General features: G+C 34.1%; 4 protein-coding genes and 1 non-coding gene across 5 annotated transcripts; 1 reads left to right on the plus strand and 4 right to left on the minus strand.

Moving 5' to 3' along the window:
- Positions 1 to 736: 736 nt before the first annotated feature.
- Positions 737 to 2,995, minus strand: LOC107433252 (GTP-binding protein SAR1A). Its single transcript, XM_016044518.4, has 3 exons — positions 2,714 to 2,995; positions 2,488 to 2,619; positions 737 to 1,364 (listed from the first exon to the last, which is right to left on the minus strand). The coding sequence occupies exons 1-3, from the start codon at positions 2,840 to 2,842 to the stop codon at positions 1,044 to 1,046; spliced, it is 582 nt and encodes a 193-aa protein (XP_015900004.1). The 5' UTR covers positions 2,843 to 2,995; the 3' UTR covers positions 737 to 1,043.
- An 864-nt stretch (positions 2,996 to 3,859) lies between these two features.
- LOC107433254 (GTP-binding protein SAR1A) lies at positions 3,860 to 6,959 on the minus strand. Its single transcript, XM_016044519.4, has 3 exons — positions 6,528 to 6,959; positions 6,237 to 6,368; positions 3,860 to 4,481 (listed from the first exon to the last, which is right to left on the minus strand). The coding sequence occupies exons 1-3, from the start codon at positions 6,654 to 6,656 to the stop codon at positions 4,161 to 4,163; spliced, it is 582 nt and encodes a 193-aa protein (XP_015900005.1). The 5' UTR covers positions 6,657 to 6,959; the 3' UTR covers positions 3,860 to 4,160.
- LOC112489029 (small nucleolar RNA snoR83) lies at positions 5,217 to 5,339 on the minus strand. Its single transcript, XR_003053355.2, has one exon. It is a non-coding gene; the product is annotated as a small nucleolar RNA snoR83 (small nucleolar RNA).
- Positions 6,960 to 7,876: 917 nt separating the features above from the next.
- Positions 7,877 to 8,691, plus strand: LOC107433214 (large ribosomal subunit protein eL29y). Its single transcript, XM_016044475.4, has 3 exons — positions 7,877 to 8,035; positions 8,138 to 8,241; positions 8,368 to 8,691. The coding sequence occupies exons 2-3, from the start codon at positions 8,140 to 8,142 to the stop codon at positions 8,446 to 8,448; spliced, it is 183 nt and encodes a 60-aa protein (XP_015899961.1). The 5' UTR covers positions 7,877 to 8,035; positions 8,138 to 8,139; the 3' UTR covers positions 8,449 to 8,691.
- Positions 8,692 to 10,088: 1,397 nt separating this feature from the next.
- Positions 10,089 to 15,358, minus strand: LOC107433276 (dihydrolipoyl dehydrogenase 2, chloroplastic). The gene is made up of 15 exons (XM_016044555.4): positions 14,809 to 15,358; positions 13,967 to 14,113; positions 13,672 to 13,806; positions 13,348 to 13,456; positions 12,982 to 13,106; positions 12,671 to 12,796; positions 12,507 to 12,587; positions 12,003 to 12,065; positions 11,826 to 11,900; positions 11,666 to 11,744; positions 11,462 to 11,562; positions 11,247 to 11,360; positions 11,034 to 11,147; positions 10,738 to 10,809; positions 10,089 to 10,414 (listed from the first exon to the last, which is right to left on the minus strand). Exons 1-15 carry the CDS (start codon positions 15,133 to 15,135, stop codon positions 10,367 to 10,369), a joined length of 1,716 nt encoding a protein of 571 aa, XP_015900041.2. The 5' UTR covers positions 15,136 to 15,358; the 3' UTR covers positions 10,089 to 10,366.
- Positions 15,359 to 16,239: the final 881 nt, after the last annotated feature.

The following is a 16,239-nucleotide window of genomic DNA, read 5'->3' on the forward strand; positions in this document are numbered from 1 at the left end:
CATTTTGCCATTTTTCCATATCCTAATGCAGTAAAAGGAGGTAGCCAGCCAAAGTTCCATACAAATCAACTAAGCTTCTATTTGTTATGATTTATTTTTTAGCAAAGGTTTATTTTTCAAAAAAAAAAAAAAAAACATTTATTGATTGTTTTCCTTAAAAAAAAAAAAAAAGATATTTAACTATAATTAACTATAAGTTAATAAGTACTTGTTATCAAAAATAGATTTTTTAAACTAAAATATAAAAACTAAAATTTTAAACTTTTTCAAAAAGTTTTACTTTTAAGTTTATATAAAAAGTTAAAAGAACATTAACTGAACAATAAAACACTTTCTAAACGAACAATCAAACAGCAATTAACTTTTAATCAGGACTCTTTTTACATAAATTTTACAAAAATAAATTCTATAATTTTTTTTCATGGATCCTAAAAGTAAAAAGAAAAAAATAATAATAAAATAAAATAGAAGAAAAAGAAGGTTACTCCTAGTTCCTATTTCCTACCCGTGCTGTCGGTTAACATTTATTTTTGATATGTCCTCAAATTATATTTGGTCTAGCCACCATCCTTTTATAACTTGGAAGTTAGGTGCACGTGATCATTCTCAAGGTCAAAAGTCAAAGGTCATATTTTGGTAGCTGGTACGGGAACTTTCCCCGTCGCTTGAAATAAGTCACCACCATCTCACCTAACCAAATGGAAGTCACACTCCTAAAGAGAGAGATATTGCAATGTGGGAGAATTCACCTTCGGTAAACATTTATTACTGGTTATCAATGTAGTGTCAAAACTAAAAACAAAAACCCCCAAAAATTTATAATTATATATCATAAGTAGAAGACACTTCTAAATTTCCAACTTTCCAAGCTACCAAGCAACTGTCTACAAGCTACTACCTAAAACAAACATATCCACTTTACATTAACACTTATGATTGAAACCAAAGTTCAATAGAACAGTGCAGCAATGCATGGAAGATTACCATCTGGGTAAGCGAGGGCACAGCATCTCATCTGATATGCTGTTCATGCATTCATATTTCTACTTTATGTATTGAGACAACCATTTAAAGCCTTCCCCATAACCCATCTTGCGAACAATGCTGCACATGAAGACCTCAAGGGGGCGGACGTTTGTATCAGCCAGATTGACCTTTCCCTTGCCCGTAGTGAAGTTGGTCAGCCCCATATGGTAACGCAGTTCATCCTCTGAGGCAGCATAGGGTATGTCAATCTTGTTTCCAAGGATAAGAAATGGTACATTGGCTAGCGATTCATCAGAGAGAAGTGCATCTAGCTCCCTTTTGGACTCTGCAAACCTCTCCTTGTCAAAAGCATCAACAAGGTACACTACAGCATCAACCTAAAATTACGAAAACATTAAGAGACAATATCATCAGAAATCATGTATCAAGTCGTGATGGAAATTTGTAACTTGGGTTTTCCCCAAAACAACTATCCGAAAAGCAGTATCACATAATGCATTTTAAACCTAAATGCAACTTAACCATGCTCATGATGTTGAAATAATCACTTTTTCATCAGGTAAAGTTACCAATCTAGTTGATGACCACAAAACATATAAATACAGCAGCCACAGCACTCGAAAAGGAAATGATATAAAGGTCTAATCTAACCATCGAGACAGACCGCAAACCCGACTGATCATGAAAATTTTCTTTTTGTTAGTTGTCACTATCAAAGCAAAAAAAATATTTTCTTTCTTTAGTCCTAAAATAGCTTCCTTTATGTGTGAACAACCACTGCAAAGTCAAATGGTTGAAATTATAGACCACCGACAACAAATTTTTAAGTTAATGTCTTTTCTTTGATTACAACACCCAACCAAACTTTATTTTGGAGACCCCCAAATTTAAAATACCTTTTTCTATTTCAAAAGTTATTTACATAATAAACTCTGTTTTTCAGTAGCTTGTATTACAATGAAGGCTCAACCATCAACTTAAATCGTTTTTTAAGGATGCCTAACTACATCATAATCACCCCCAACATAACCTTTCATACCAATATACTCAATATGAATCAACCTCAGAGTTGTACATATAAATTCGCAGCAAATTTTAGTTCGATAAAAAATAAAAAATAAAAAGTTGCTTTTCCTTTTCTATGCTTGCAAAACCTAAAACTAAGTATAGCTAATATAACCGCTACAGCAATAGGTAGCACTTAATTGGATCGGAATCATAAACACTCCGAAAGAAACTTCAAAACCCACGATTAAAAACTTCAAAAACTATAGAAACAATCCTAAGGGCTAAGGATCCAAAAGAACCTCACAACAAAGTAGCTCTAGAAGGCTAAAACCAGAAACTGAAAAGAAAGTAAGTATACACCCCCCCAAAAAAAAAAAAAAACCACACACACACCCCCCCACATACACCTTGCGAATCCAAGTTTTTCATGAACTGAAAAATACAGCTATAAAATTTTCAAGAACTTTACCAAGTTCATCAAAAAGATTATACCTTGGCATAGTAATCCTTCCAGACCCTGCGAGCAATCTGATGGCCGCCCAAATCAAAGGCCTTGAACTTAATTTTCCCTATATTCAATTCCTCCGAAGTTGGATACTGAGTGGGTTGGTGCTGAACTAATCTCTGCAACATGCACCAAAACCAACAGTTTCAATTCCATCAGTACAAAATTGATTCTAAAAACAACTTCAGAGAGAGAGAGAGAGAGAGAGAGTACCTCGTCTTTCAACATGTGAAGCAAGGTTGTCTTTCCTGCATTATCAAGTCCTAAAAACAAGATCTTAGCCTCCTTATTGTAAAGACCCAGTGATGCTAGAATTCCATAGAACCAATCAATCAGAAACATTCTCTCTTTTTGTTTTTTTTTTTTTTTTTCTTTTCTCTTTTCCTCAAAAATTTATTTAAAAGCACCGAGAAATTTCACTGCAAAACACGAGGTTGTGCCGGAAAATTCCACCGGTGATCGCAACGGAGAGTAAAGGGAAATGAGAGATGAAAACAAAGGAAAACGATTTATTGTATATATTTACAGAGACTACGTAAGCTGCTACTGATTACCGGTTTGGCCAGTGGTGAAGTTGCTTGGTGGCTGCTTAGGGTGATGACGTAGGCATTGTGGATATGGAGTTGTGACTGAGAATAGCCGGTCTTGGTGTTTCGATATCCTAGGTGGAGAAATGTGATTGGAAAGTACGCGTCATAAGGTGTGTGCCAGCCATCGATCTAGAAACTGATGGCAATGGTGGTGTTGGGAAAAATGCTGACGCGGAGGAACTTCGGGTCAGCGTTGGAGGGAATGCTAATGTAGGTGGAGTGGACGGCTGTTGATCTTCTTGGATTTTTTTTATTTTATTTTTTTTCTGTGACTGTGTGATATGACACATGAGAATGTAGATTGAAGACCCAGATATGATTTTGCAATTTTGGTATTCAAATCTCAATAATTTGTTCCATATCTCTGTAGATGATTTGTTGCTTCTTACAAATCTCAGTAATTTATGAATATGAAATAATACAAATTTATTGAAATCTCTATTTTAAAAGCTCCTCAACTTAGTTTCAAAATTTATTATTGAATTTATCATTTAAAAATCTAAGTAAATGTACTTGTATTTTAAAATAAAAATTCAAAAAAAAAGGCTCACATTTCAATTTGTTTACTAATATATAAAAATAATATATATCGTGATGATAATTTTAGTCAAAAACTTGCAGCACCATTTATTGACAAAACCAACATTAAAATGCAAAAAGAGTGGCAGTGCTAAAGAATAATATTATTCTAACTGCCAATACAACACAAATTCAAATCCATCACTAGAACATTTTGGTATAATTTCTACCAAAAACGAATGGAAAAGCATTAAAGAACGGAGAATGTCTAAAATTTATTCAAACTCACTAAGCAAACAATACCGCTTGACAAAAGTCAGAATTCATAAATAAAAAATAATAATAATAAAACAAAAAAATAGTTGCATCAGACTTTGCTTAGAAGTACAAATATGAAGTTGCACATACCAAGGGATAGAATATTTGCCCAAATTGTTAACCCTTCAATCCTCAATCAAAATCAAATATGAAACTTCTCTTCCTATATAATTTGTGGTAAAATACCAGAGCACAAATACAGAGCGAAAATGCCATCCCTCTAACCCTAGTCCCTACTTGATATATTGGGAAAGCCACTTGAATCCATCGCCATATCCCATCTTGCGGACTATACTGCACATGAAAACTTCAAGAGGCCGGACATTGGACTCTGTAAGATTCACCTTGCCCTTGCCGGTTGTGAAATTGGTCAGGCCAAGGTGATACCGTAGCTCATCTTCTGAAGCTGCATGTGGGATATCAATCTTGTTGCCCAACACAAGAAAGGGAACATTGGCCAGGGCTTCATCCGAGAGCAACGCATCCAGCTCCTTCTTCGATTCGGCAAACCGCTCCTTATCATAGGCATCAACCAAGTAAACTACTGCATCCACCTGTTCAGCCAACGGTGCCAAAGAATAAGGATGTGATATTTAGATGGCATGCCTTATATTCCAAAACAACACCACTGAAATAATTTGAGGACAAGAATTGAGGACACAAAAAAGGAACTGAGAAGATTCAATAACTAGATATTTCATACTCGAGCAGTAAAAGAGATTATTGCACTAGGACATTTAGTCAGATAGAAAAGGTTGTATTTTCTTTTCTCTTCTACAAAATGGACTTTTCTATTTATCATATTAGATATTTGATTCAAGATACAAACTATAACAAGATCTAGGAATATCGATACAAAAAATCTTCAAAAGCTAGGATAAATACAGAAAGAATATGTTATTTACATGTGGATATAAAATGTTTAAAACATTTTAAATCTAATTAAGGTAGAAGTGGAAAAGAAAAATAAATTTAGAGCTCTAAGAGAGGTTGGTTCAATTTGGGAGTTCAAGCAAATTTACAAAAAAAAAAAAAAAAAAAAAAAAAAAAACCTTAAATTTTCATGTAAGATTCAGCTTTCTATTAATAAATTCAACTTTGGCCTCCAATGTTCCTTACTTAAAAGAATCTTGAATACAGTCACCCACCAATAGTAACTAGAATGTATTCGAATTATTGTTGTTAATTTTGGATATGCTTTTGGGTGTAGAAGGAAGTATTTATTCTTACAAACTTCTATGGGAATGCCACCATCATAAAGCCATCATGATGCCCTTCCTAAAAGGTCATTATGCATGGAAAGGCACTATTAAAAAACCTTCTAGGAAACATAAAAAGGTACTATCAGAAAACTTCGATTGTTGATGTTTGCCTCCATGAATCAAATAAAACACAAGAAATCTATCTGGGATATGGAAGTGTAACATTCTAAATCCGTGGGCAATGAATAAACCAAGAGTGTTGTTCGATCTAGAGAATTCCAACCCAATAACATCGCCAGCAAGCATGAGAACGGGAAACAAAAGATAAGACATTAAGCTAGCATGGAAGCAGAAATCATTTTCGACCATAAGATGGAAAAAGCTGGAATACAGTTATTCTTGTCACAAGATTCACAACAGACTATCCTAGTTGGTTGGGGAATTGGATTCTGTGACTCAAGAATATGCAAGTTTGGAAAGGTGCTTGCATGCTCCATTCCAAAATTCAGAAAACATAAAATCCTACGACATTAATGTCTGTCAATAGAATGAAATAGCAGAGCCATTATACTTAACAGATACAAATCGAACAAGTAAGACCAGATGATAACAGAGCACAAATAGAGATCACCAAGCAAGTTTAACACCGACGTTAGCATACTTAAAGATATAAGGAAATAGTACTGTGGAAACAAAACGTCAATAGATATAGAAAGTCTACTAGACTGACCAAGGCTGAGAATAGAGCAAAAATATAAACAATATTAAAACGAAAAGGACTCAAATTCATGTTAAAAAAAAAAATCCAAATATATAACAGATAAACATGGGATGAACTCCCATTTAAAAAAACTGTTTCAAAGAAGAATGTAAATAACATGTCGAAAATTACCACGGCCTAGAGTAAATCGTTTAACCAATCTTCCTATATTACTAATGACGAAATCTGGCTTTAATATCAAAACGAGCAAATCATATTCAGCTCATGATCTCAATCTACAAATAAAAGCAAACAACTAATAAACATACTTTCATAAACGATGACAATCAGAAACAAATCCAAGGCTAAGGCTTTAACAAAACAGGAAAACGATAAACAAACAGGACCTTAGCGTAGTAATCTTTCCAAACTCTACGAGCGATCTGGTGGCCACCCAAATCAAAGGCCTTGAACTTGATTTTCCCAATGCTCAATTCCTCCGAGGTTGGATGCTGGGTCGGCTGATGCTGCACCAATCTCTGCAAACAAAACAAAACCCATATCCCAATTCCTTAAAAAAGAAAAAAAACAATTACCAATTAACCCAAAAAAGAGTGAAAATTCAAGAACCAAAAAAAAAAAAAAAAAAGGAGATTTTCCATAGATAAATGAAAAAAGAAAAAAAAAAAAATACAAACCTCATCCTTCAACATGTGGAGGAGGGTGGTCTTTCCAGCATTGTCAAGGCCCAGGAAAAGAATCTTGGCCTCCTTTTGCCATAGACCCAAGGATGCAAGAACGCCATAAAACCAATCTAAGAGAAACATATCTTCTTCGGATACGAAAGATGGAAAAGACCCAGATCGGCGTGTAGACAAAGAAGAAAAACCAGATCAAAAAGAAAAGAGAAGAGATCGAATCTGGGTTATGAAGAATGTATAAAGCAAAATTGGAATGTTGTCGTTTTGTTTGGGAGGGGGAGGAGGAGTAGGTTTTTGGTAGAAGAGACAGTTCAACGTTACAAAACTGTCTGCGCGGATTTCTTCTTATATGCTTCCTTCCCTCCGCTCTCCACTCAAAGCTAAGTTTTTTTGGCTGGTTCGCTGGCTTGGCCTCGTGGCCTAGACTGGTGAAATATTTTAATTAATTTATATTATTATTTTTTTCCATTTATATATATTTTTATTATTATTATTAAAAATTATGACCTATAAATTTCTTACTTGGACTGAGACATCGAATCATGGGTCACAGCTCAGTGCCTGACTATTTTAACTGCTTGCTTAAATTTCAATTAGTGTGAATCACTCAGCTGTTTTTTATTATTAATTAAAAGAATAAAGAAAAAGCTCAATTTACGGACATTTTAAGTAGAGTTATGATATGCCTCATATGACCACGTTGTATATATAAAATATTTTACACATTGAGAATTATTAAGATAATTTTTTTGTAATTTTAAATACAAATATAGTAGTTATCAAAAAACAAAAAGTTATACAAATATAGTAACCAAAAAAAAAAAAAAAAACCGTTAGTTATGGAAAATTTGGTGAGTTGTTAGAGCTTAGTTACCCTATATTTTGGTAATTGGAGTAACATCAATTTATTTCCTGAAACGTATAAACTTAACAAAACATTTAATTATGGTTTTTTTTTTTTCTCTTTATCATCATTTTATAATGGATATATATGTTTATCAAAAAAAAAAAAAAATTATGGATCCATATGCAATAGAATACAAATTAAACAATAAACATATAACATCTCTACATTTTGTAACATAAATTATTTTGGGTGTTCAAACAAGTAAAGAAAAAAAAATGTATATTTTTACCCTTTTTTTAATATATATATATATATATATATATATTATATATGCATTAAAAATTAATTATTAAATACACAATTAATTGGACGTTTGGTCTGCAAAGCCCAAAATGAAAATAGTTATACGGAGCCTACAACTCAGATTCTTTTCACATTTGGGCTTTTTAGCTATGTATGGTATGAAACCGACCCCAAGTCCAAGTCCAAGTCCGCACTAAAAGGGCATTACTGTCATTGAACAAACACAAGAATTGTGAGCTAGGGTTTCTGAGGGTCAAATAAAGATAAGGAGAGGCATACCAGCTTAGCTTCCGCGGCAAGAGAAAATCCCAAGCAGAGCTTCGCATAGCCTACTTCTGCATCAGGTTCTTTCTCGGTGAGTTATACCACTTCTTGCCCCTTAATTGCTACCATTATCCGAATTCTTCAGCTTCTTATGCCGTTGATGATAATATATTTTTCTTCTGATCGATTGCAGAGATGGCCAAGTCGAAGAATCACACCGCTCACAACCAGTCATACAAGGCCCATAAGAACGGTATCAAGAAGCCAAGGAAGCACCGCCACACCTCCACCAAAGGGGTATTTATTTATTTTATTTTATTTTTTTGTTTGCTCTTCTCATTTTTCGATTCTTTTTTTTTTTTTTTGTGTTTAACGAAGATTTTTTTATTTTTTTATTTTTTTATTTTTTATTTCTGGGTGCAGATGGATCCAAAGTTCTTGAGGAACCAGAGGTACGCGAGGAAGCACAATAACAAGCAGAACGAGGGAACCGAGGAAGAGTAGGGTGGGACGCCATGAAAAATGGCCTCGTGCTATTGGTTTTTTTTTTTTTTCTTATTTAGGTTTTGAACTTTATGGTGTCGTTTACTACTAAATCTTTGTTAGTAGTACAGTATTTTGATGTTTTACACCAAATGGGTTTTGTTTTCGATTGCAAGTAGTGTACTTTAACACCAAGTGGGTTTTGTTGAACACTTTGTGCTTTTATGTTTTGAGTTATAATTATTCGTATTGATATTGAGACTAGTGCTTCTTCCTTTATTCTGGATATTGATCTGGTTTTACTAACTTTGTTGTTTAGATTGGTCATATATTTTGGATTGAAACAATCATCATAGATCTTTTTAATTAGGTTCAATGTTGATACCTAAGCTGTTGGATTGTGGTTTTGGTTCTATGTGTTAGTTATCAGAATAATGTGTTAATGAACTAGTTACCAAGTAGGAGCTCTTAGTATTTAAGTTGTATGTTAATGTTAATTTTAATTTTAAAATATATATATATATATATAGAGAGAGAGAGAGAGACAAGGGAAACTAGTGTGTGATGTGATGGAATCTGTGAATATTGGAGTTGATGGGAAACTTGTTGTTGGTAGGTTATTGTTTAACTGGCTGGATTGATCCTAGTTGATATCCAAATTTGTATAGTGATATTCTGGGAATTATGCATTTTATCGAATACCAGAAGCTGTGTGTAGCACATGAGAGTATTTATGTGCATTTTGGCCAGAAGAATGTCCTTATTGGCTGTGTTAGACAGGGTAGTTATTTGGTGGTTAATGGGAAAGAACATAATGGTGGAGTTTGGAATTGTTCATTTAGCTTTGAGAGTCGAGAGGGGTGAGGCGACAAATTGGTTTTTCACACTGGTAAAATGCCAAACAATTCGTTTTGAAATCACATATCTCTTGGTCAATCCTAGGTTCAATTGCAGTGTTCTTAATTCAATCAGCAATCTCTAAAGGCATATAAAATATGTTTTTCTCTGCGTGACACATTGGTTTTTCACACTGATAAAATGTCAAGCAATTCGTTTTGAAATTACATCTCTTTGTGGATCCCAAGTTCATTTGCAGTTTTTTCTTAATCCAAGCGGCAATCTCCAAAGGCACGTAATATATGTTTTTCTCTGCTTGATAAGCTATTTGTTGGATATCCCATCAGTCTCTACAATTTGATGTTGTACGTTTGTCTCTGCACATACCCTCTGTTAGACATCCTATTAGTCTACAATTTTATGATAATCACGTTGCACGTTTCGTTTAACTTGCCAGTAATTGATTGGAAACTTATAGACATCTATTAATTACCAGCAATTGATTGGAAACGGATAGATTGAAGCGATTTGATGCAATGGCATGTGGCATTTCAAAGAGCTTAAGAACGAACAATATTCTTCCATATTCAACCTTCTTCTGAACAATATTCTACTTCATAAGAAAAACAATATTTGAGTTTATTCTCTATTATTGTTCAACGAACTCGGAAGGAAATACTGACTGGAAAGATGGTTTAGTCCTCAACTTAGGCTGGCCTATTTCCAGAGTTAAAAATGCATTTTAACAGATTAAATCTACAACTAAAACAGCCCTCGCTAATACAAGAACTCTTATGCAAAAATCGTTGTCCAAAGCTAGAATCGGAGGAAAAGTTTCCAAGTAGATTTGATTATGAACGTAAGTATTTCTGCAAGCCACTGACAAAATAATGAAACCAAGATATTGAGAGACAAACATCCTAAGAAGGAAAATATTTTAGGCCACGACGTCCTCAAGACACTGTAGAATTCCCTTGAGCTGTTTCTTTCCTCAGAGTAGATGTATTGATCTCTTCTGTCTGGAGAAGCGTAGTTCCTTGAGACTCCCTATTAAAAGCAAATTTCTTCAAAATTTTATACCTTTTACGAGTGTTTGAGAAGCTTAGACTGCAACTGGTTCATTCAATGGGCTAGAAGTATGAGCTTTAACCTGTCCCCAAAAATTAAAGATATTTAGGGAACAATTATGAGGAAAGGCATGTTTGTACTGATATAGTGAAATTTAGCTGCTATGGACTGTAGTGAACAATTCAATGTTTAGTAGAATTGGTTTATACAGATTTGCCTTTCCACGTTTGAAACCTTTTAAGCAAATTCAATCTAGTGAACTATGGATATAGGATGATGGTGTATATTTTCCTAAGCATACTGTGAGTTGTGCCTTCCATTCTCTAACCATTTATAGCATGAGAAGGAAGAATGAACAGACCAATGTAGCAATGCTCAGCAAAGAAGGAAACATCAAACGCTCACCTTTGCTGATTTAAAAAGTTCATCTAGCACTTCAGACAATGTTGGATGCGCATGAACTGCAAACTTTATGTCCTGTAAAGACTCAAATACGTAGTCAGTTAGTTACCATATAATCTCAGAACATTGTTCCATACATAGTTTCAGAAGAGAGAAAATTAGATGTATGAGAATGATTAATTTTTAATTGGTCTTCAAAAGTTAATACAACAAAAGCTCATCAGTTGAATAAACAAGAATTGTGCAAGAGAATTTTGTTTACAAATAATACATCTTGTTAATGACAAGTGAGTCCTCACCTGAATACGTGTTCCCAGTGCTATTGCATTGGATGCTTCATGAATGAGGTCAGCAGCATGCAACCCAAAAATGTGAACTCCAAGGATCTCCCCGTTATCTGGTCTGTATATTAGCTGCAAAAGAAGAAAAAGGACCGAAGTTAGCATAAAGCTTGTGAAAGTTAAAAACATTAATTTACTATGTAGTTTTTGCATACAGTGAACAGAAACAACCTTAGCTAGTCCCTCCCCTTCATTTTCTGCTAGAGCCTTTGTGTTAGCCTTGAAGCTCGTTTTAGCAATACTTACTTCAAATCCCTCCTTTTCAGCTTTCTCCCTTGCTTGAGGCTGCAAATTTTACATGCTTAATCCAAACTTTTTATGTTCAAAAGAGAGACTTTTATTTGATGATCATTTGAAAAAAAGACTTGTATGGATTTAACACTCACCTCCGTCAATCCAACCATACTGATTTCAGGATGAGTAAAGCAAGCTGCAGGGATGCTCAAGTGATTGAGCACATGATCTCTTCCACTGACTTGTTCAACCACTGAAGAAAAGATTTCACATGATAAATGCAGCAATAAAAGTTTTATTATTATTATTTTCAAAAAGAAGAGAAGCTTTAAATGTGGAGCAACAAAATCACTTGCCTGATATTCCTTGAGCACTAGCTGCATGAGCAAGCATCATCTTGCCATTTGCATCACCAATGCAGTATAGGTGAGGAACCTGATATCAAAATTCCATGCCATTAATAGTTGATGATGAACATGCAAAAAAATATGTTGACAAGGTAAATACAGAACATACCAACTTGCCATTTGAGTCGATCACTCTCATTTGCTCATCAACAGGAACAAATCCACGTTGTGTTGCTACATTGATCTGTAGAAAAGCCAACACAATTCAAACGCTGTTGCTTCTCCATTATGGTAAAAAATATCTACATTGATCTCAACCAAATTCACAGTGCATAAGATGACATACATTCTCTAAGCCAAGGCCCTGCGTGAATGGAGCCCTTCCAGTTGCAATAAGTGCTGCATCAACCTGTAAGAAAATCAAGTGCAAAGGTTATTAGATTCTAAGACTCAGTGTGCAGTCAGATACATAAATTCAAATAAGGAAGCAATGTTTACAACTCAGTTATCACAAAACATACATAATGGTAGTCGAAATATGTGAACGATTTTAGGAAGATAAACAGCTTATATACTTTATAAATTAGACACTTTTAGACACTTGAGATCCAACAAATGAAACTAAGTTTATTGAAATAAGTGTTTCATATATGCATACAGCGAGTATCAATGGATGGCGGCAACATTAATAATTTTATTTTCAACAATTACTTTCTCTCCTTCCACAAATTATGAAAGTTCGAAAAATATAGGAAATTAACTTTTTTCTTTGAACATTTTCATATGCAAAACAAAGAAGACTATAACTTCAAAAAAGATATTCCTTATCAATACAAATAGCTTTGATTACCTCCAAAGTATCTTTGGGTTCCTTAGTCTTTGCATCAATAAGTTCTATGGTGACTGGTTTCCCATCCTTTGCTGGAGTGATCTGAAGATGAATAACAAGAAGATGAATTCACGAAACAGCCATCCCAAAAACAATTAAATAGTAAGATGTAGAAAGTTAATTACCTTGGTTGCAAAAACTCCAGTATGATAGTCAATCTTCCGTGGATTTATTAGAACTCTCTGGGCTAACTTTCCAATCTCAGGATCAAATCCAGGCATAAGCTGATCTAGAGCTTCAATAAAAGTAACCTACAAAAACTTTGATATTGAACTATGTTGCTTTGTGATATACAAATTAAAAATAAAAAATGGACTTGGAGGCTGTTAATCTTAAATTTGTGGTCACTAGAATTGGTTATATTTGCTCATTTCCTACATATAATGTAATTCCCACCCCCCAAGAAAAGAAAATACAGAAGAAAGAGAGGAGCTACCTCGCTTCCAAGTGCAGTATATACATCACTGAACTCAAGACCAATATAACCACTTCCCACAATGGCTATCCAATCTGGAACAGTCTCCAATTTGAGCGCATGGTCACTGGTAATAACAGTCTTTCCTGCAGGTCATTTTCACCCAATAGAAAACCTATAAGCACGTGCATAAAGCAAACAGGATTTCCTAATGTGTGCTCAGCTGCCAAATAGTTTGCACCTCTGACACATAGTTAATGGGGCAAGCTGATGCGGTTTTAAAGTTCCAAAGCATCTGATATCGATCAAATCATGTGCCTCTAAAACCAAAATGCTTTTGATAAACCATTGATACAATACAGTAAGGATGGAAGAAACAAAAATTACCATCGACTTCAATGCCCTTGGGAACAAAAGGAACAGAACCAGTTGCAATGATTATATCTTTTGCAGTTATTACTTTGTCAGAAGATCCAACTTTCACCTTTTGAGGACCCTGAATGTTTTCAAAGATGATATAAAAAACACTTATAACTAGGATACTTATACCAAGGAAAACAAATATGATTTATATTAAATTCTAGAACAATAACTTCAAAATAGACTATTTCTAGATGCCTTGATATTATCATGGACCAGATCTTTTCTTGAACTGACTACAAGATTTTTTGTTTGTGTTTCATTAATCTATATACAGTAAGTATAGCTTACCAGAATCATTCCAAATCCGGTCAGTATGTCCACTCCAAGAGCCTTCATTGAATTGGTCAAATTACTACGAATTTTGGATGCAAGATTATTTGCATGATCAGCCACCCCTTGTCTATCATACCCAGCTGCTGCAACCTATTATAAGTTATAAAATAGCAATTAAGTATTAATCAGTTTGGCAAACAATCAGCATATCATATGTATACTTAGATACATGGAACAACGTTCTAATTTAAAAACAAGATATCAGATTTAGTTTCAAAACTTAATGGACCAGGATAATCTAATCTAGAACCTGCAAGCCCAATGCCTTTAAGTGATGATCATTCTGAAGTTCACGCATCCGACCACTCACAGCAAGAAGAGCTTTAGATGGCACACATCCTCTGTTTACACAAGTTCCACCCACAACATCTCCCTCGACGATGGCAGTTTTAAGACCCTGAAATTCATCTTGAGAATTAGTTCACCTCTTTAAGCAACACAATCAGCAAGAAGGGGAAATTGGATATTGAATGCTTTTATCCACTCATAATAAGAAGCAAATCGAAGAACCACCAACGCCAGAAACACATGCTTTCCCCCACCTACCCCTCAGAGAAAATTTATATCAGTAGATTAACACACCATGATTTTACGTCAATAGCAAGCTGTTTTTCCAATATATTCCATATAAATCCAGGTAGCGTTATTAATTCTTCTATGCTGTCAACAATGACCATTTCTAAGTTAAATACATAAATTATTCGCACTTCGCACATTTAAAAAAATACAATTCTTTCCACGCAAAATAAATAATTATTACTAAGGTAATCACACTGCCATATAAAACAATTATCATTCGTAGGCACAGTTATTGCATCGCTAATGAAAAAAATATGAAAAAAAAATCAATCAAAGAATGCTTCTTTAGCACCTTACATCAAAACAAAACACACAGGAAGCAAATTCCAATAATCAATATCAAGTAGATCATGTTTTGGGTACTGAAAAAATAAAAACCACTAAATTTCTAGTATCAAGCTAAAATTAAACTACAAGCCCATACTGAGAACCAAAAGAACAAAGACGAGATGAGATATAACAAGGCAAATACATATCCAATGACATTAAAACATTAAGCTACAAATTCCTTACCTTCTCAACGGCGTGAAGCGCAGCTCCATGACCGCCAACGCCAGCTCCAATGATGAGCAAGTCGTAGTCGAAAGACTTCGGGCTTCCATTGTCGGAAAACGAGGCCAAGACGAGCTTCTTAGAGCGAGAGCGAGTGGAAAGGAGCCGAACCCGGCTCGAGTCGGAGTGTCTGAGAGAATAAAAACCCAAGGCCTCTCTTCTGAGGCCGCAAAATCGGAGATTTATATGGCTCGAATGAGCCAAAGGGACCGATTGGAAGGCATTGCTTGATCTGTGAATGGCTGACGAAGAATTGGAAGAAACGGAAAGTGAGAGCGAAGATTGCATTTTGGAAGAGGAAGAGATTGAAATTAGAGAGAGAGAGAGAGAGAATATATATCTGGGGGGAATTAGAAATTTTGGGAGTGTTCTTATGGAAAATCAAGAGGCCTCGAGGAGTCCGTTAAGTATGGAGAGAGAAGAAGTGAAACAAGGCGGAGTTATCAAAGCGCGGCGGATAAACCACTCTGTTTTTTCTTTTTCTCACTTTGTTGAGCACCTGCTCTTTGTCCCAACTTTGCTAAACTGCGCATGGCGCGTACTTGTCCCTGTTGAAACTTCACGGCTAGTCAAATGCCAATTTTACAGATTAATAGACGGCCAACAATTTACAAACAAACAAAAACTGCAAAAGTTACCCACAGTAAAATATTTTTACTTTTCTATTATAGCAATTTAACTTCTCCTTTTTCCCCTTATGTTAAAGATTTATATATAACGTGACAATAATGATAAAAAAAAAATAAAAAATAACGTTGACAATACGGTAAGAATTTCTTGATGGTTGGTATATTTTTGCAGTTATAGTTTGAAAATGAGATGGATTTTTTTATCAGTTAAATGGTTTTTAATAAATACATTTTCGTAAAATTGCTTATTACGCTTTTTTAGTTTGAAATGTTTCATATCAAAATTTTAAATTTTAAATTAACTTGTATAATGTTTAAAATTTTAAAAAATTGATTAGTTTTTTCAATTTATAAACAATAGGAGAACAAATTTTGATTGATTAATGAGAAAACTAGTCAATGTTTTCAGTTTTTAAACTTTTACTTATCAATTTAGAAGTTAAGTACATAATGTAAAATAAATTATAAATTAAATAATATAAAGATAAATAATGAATTAAGTATTTAATATAAAATGTGTTAAAGTTGAAAACCCAAGGTGTAATCTTACCAAAGTATGGAGAAAGTGCAACTAACCATCTTCTTATTGATATTAAGTTATGTTGTGTTTGCATAAGTATGCATATTCAATTTGCTTTTGATGATATATGAGGCTTTTGTTATACTTTTACCAAGCTTATAATTTATTGATTTTTGATTAGTATGGTACTAATAATGCTTTTAATATTTGAGAATTAGTGATTAAGCAATGATAATATTGTAT

This window comes from Ziziphus jujuba, chromosome 11, assembly GCF_031755915.1.
Source record: "Ziziphus jujuba cultivar Dongzao chromosome 11, ASM3175591v1".
NCBI classification, from domain to species: domain Eukaryota; kingdom Viridiplantae; phylum Streptophyta; class Magnoliopsida; order Rosales; family Rhamnaceae; genus Ziziphus; species Ziziphus jujuba.

What these genes read in the sequence shown, in the direction of transcription:
- LOC107433252 (XM_016044518.4), bottom strand. Translation starts at nt 2,842, where the DNA reads ATGTTTCTGATTGATTGGTTCTATGGAATTCTAGCATCACTGGGTCTT. An exon ending in TTCACATGTTGAAAGACGAG is followed by an intron (nt 2,620 to 2,713) that starts GTACTCTCTCTC and finishes TGCATGTTGCAG; the next exon opens with AGATTAGTTCAGCACCAACC. An exon ending in GGAAGGATTACTATGCCAAG is followed by an intron (nt 1,365 to 2,487) that starts GTATAATCTTTT and finishes TCGTAATTTTAG; the next exon opens with GTTGATGCTGTAGTGTACCT.
- LOC107433254 (XM_016044519.4), bottom strand. Translation starts at nt 6,656, where the DNA reads ATGTTTCTCTTAGATTGGTTTTATGGCGTTCTTGCATCCTTGGGTCTA. An exon ending in TCCACATGTTGAAGGATGAG is followed by an intron (nt 6,369 to 6,527) that starts GTTTGTATTTTT and finishes TTTTGTTTGCAG; the next exon opens with AGATTGGTGCAGCATCAGCC. An exon ending in GGAAAGATTACTACGCTAAG is followed by an intron (nt 4,482 to 6,236) that starts GTCCTGTTTGTT and finishes TTGGCTGAACAG; the next exon opens with GTGGATGCAGTAGTTTACTT.
- LOC107433214 (XM_016044475.4), top strand. Translation starts at nt 8,140, where the DNA reads ATGGCCAAGTCGAAGAATCACACCGCTCACAACCAGTCATACAAGGCC. An exon ending in GCCACACCTCCACCAAAGGG is followed by an intron (nt 8,242 to 8,367) that starts GTATTTATTTAT and finishes TTCTGGGTGCAG; the next exon opens with ATGGATCCAAAGTTCTTGAG.
- LOC107433276 (XM_016044555.4), bottom strand. Translation starts at nt 15,135, where the DNA reads ATGCAATCTTCGCTCTCACTTTCCGTTTCTTCCAATTCTTCGTCAGCC. An exon ending in TAAAGGCATTGGGCTTGCAG is followed by an intron (nt 13,807 to 13,966) that starts GTTCTAGATTAG and finishes AACTTATAATAG; the next exon opens with GTTGCAGCAGCTGGGTATGA. An exon ending in ATACTGCACTTGGAAGCGAG is followed by an intron (nt 12,797 to 12,981) that starts GTAGCTCCTCTC and finishes AAGTTTTTGTAG; the next exon opens with GTTACTTTTATTGAAGCTCT.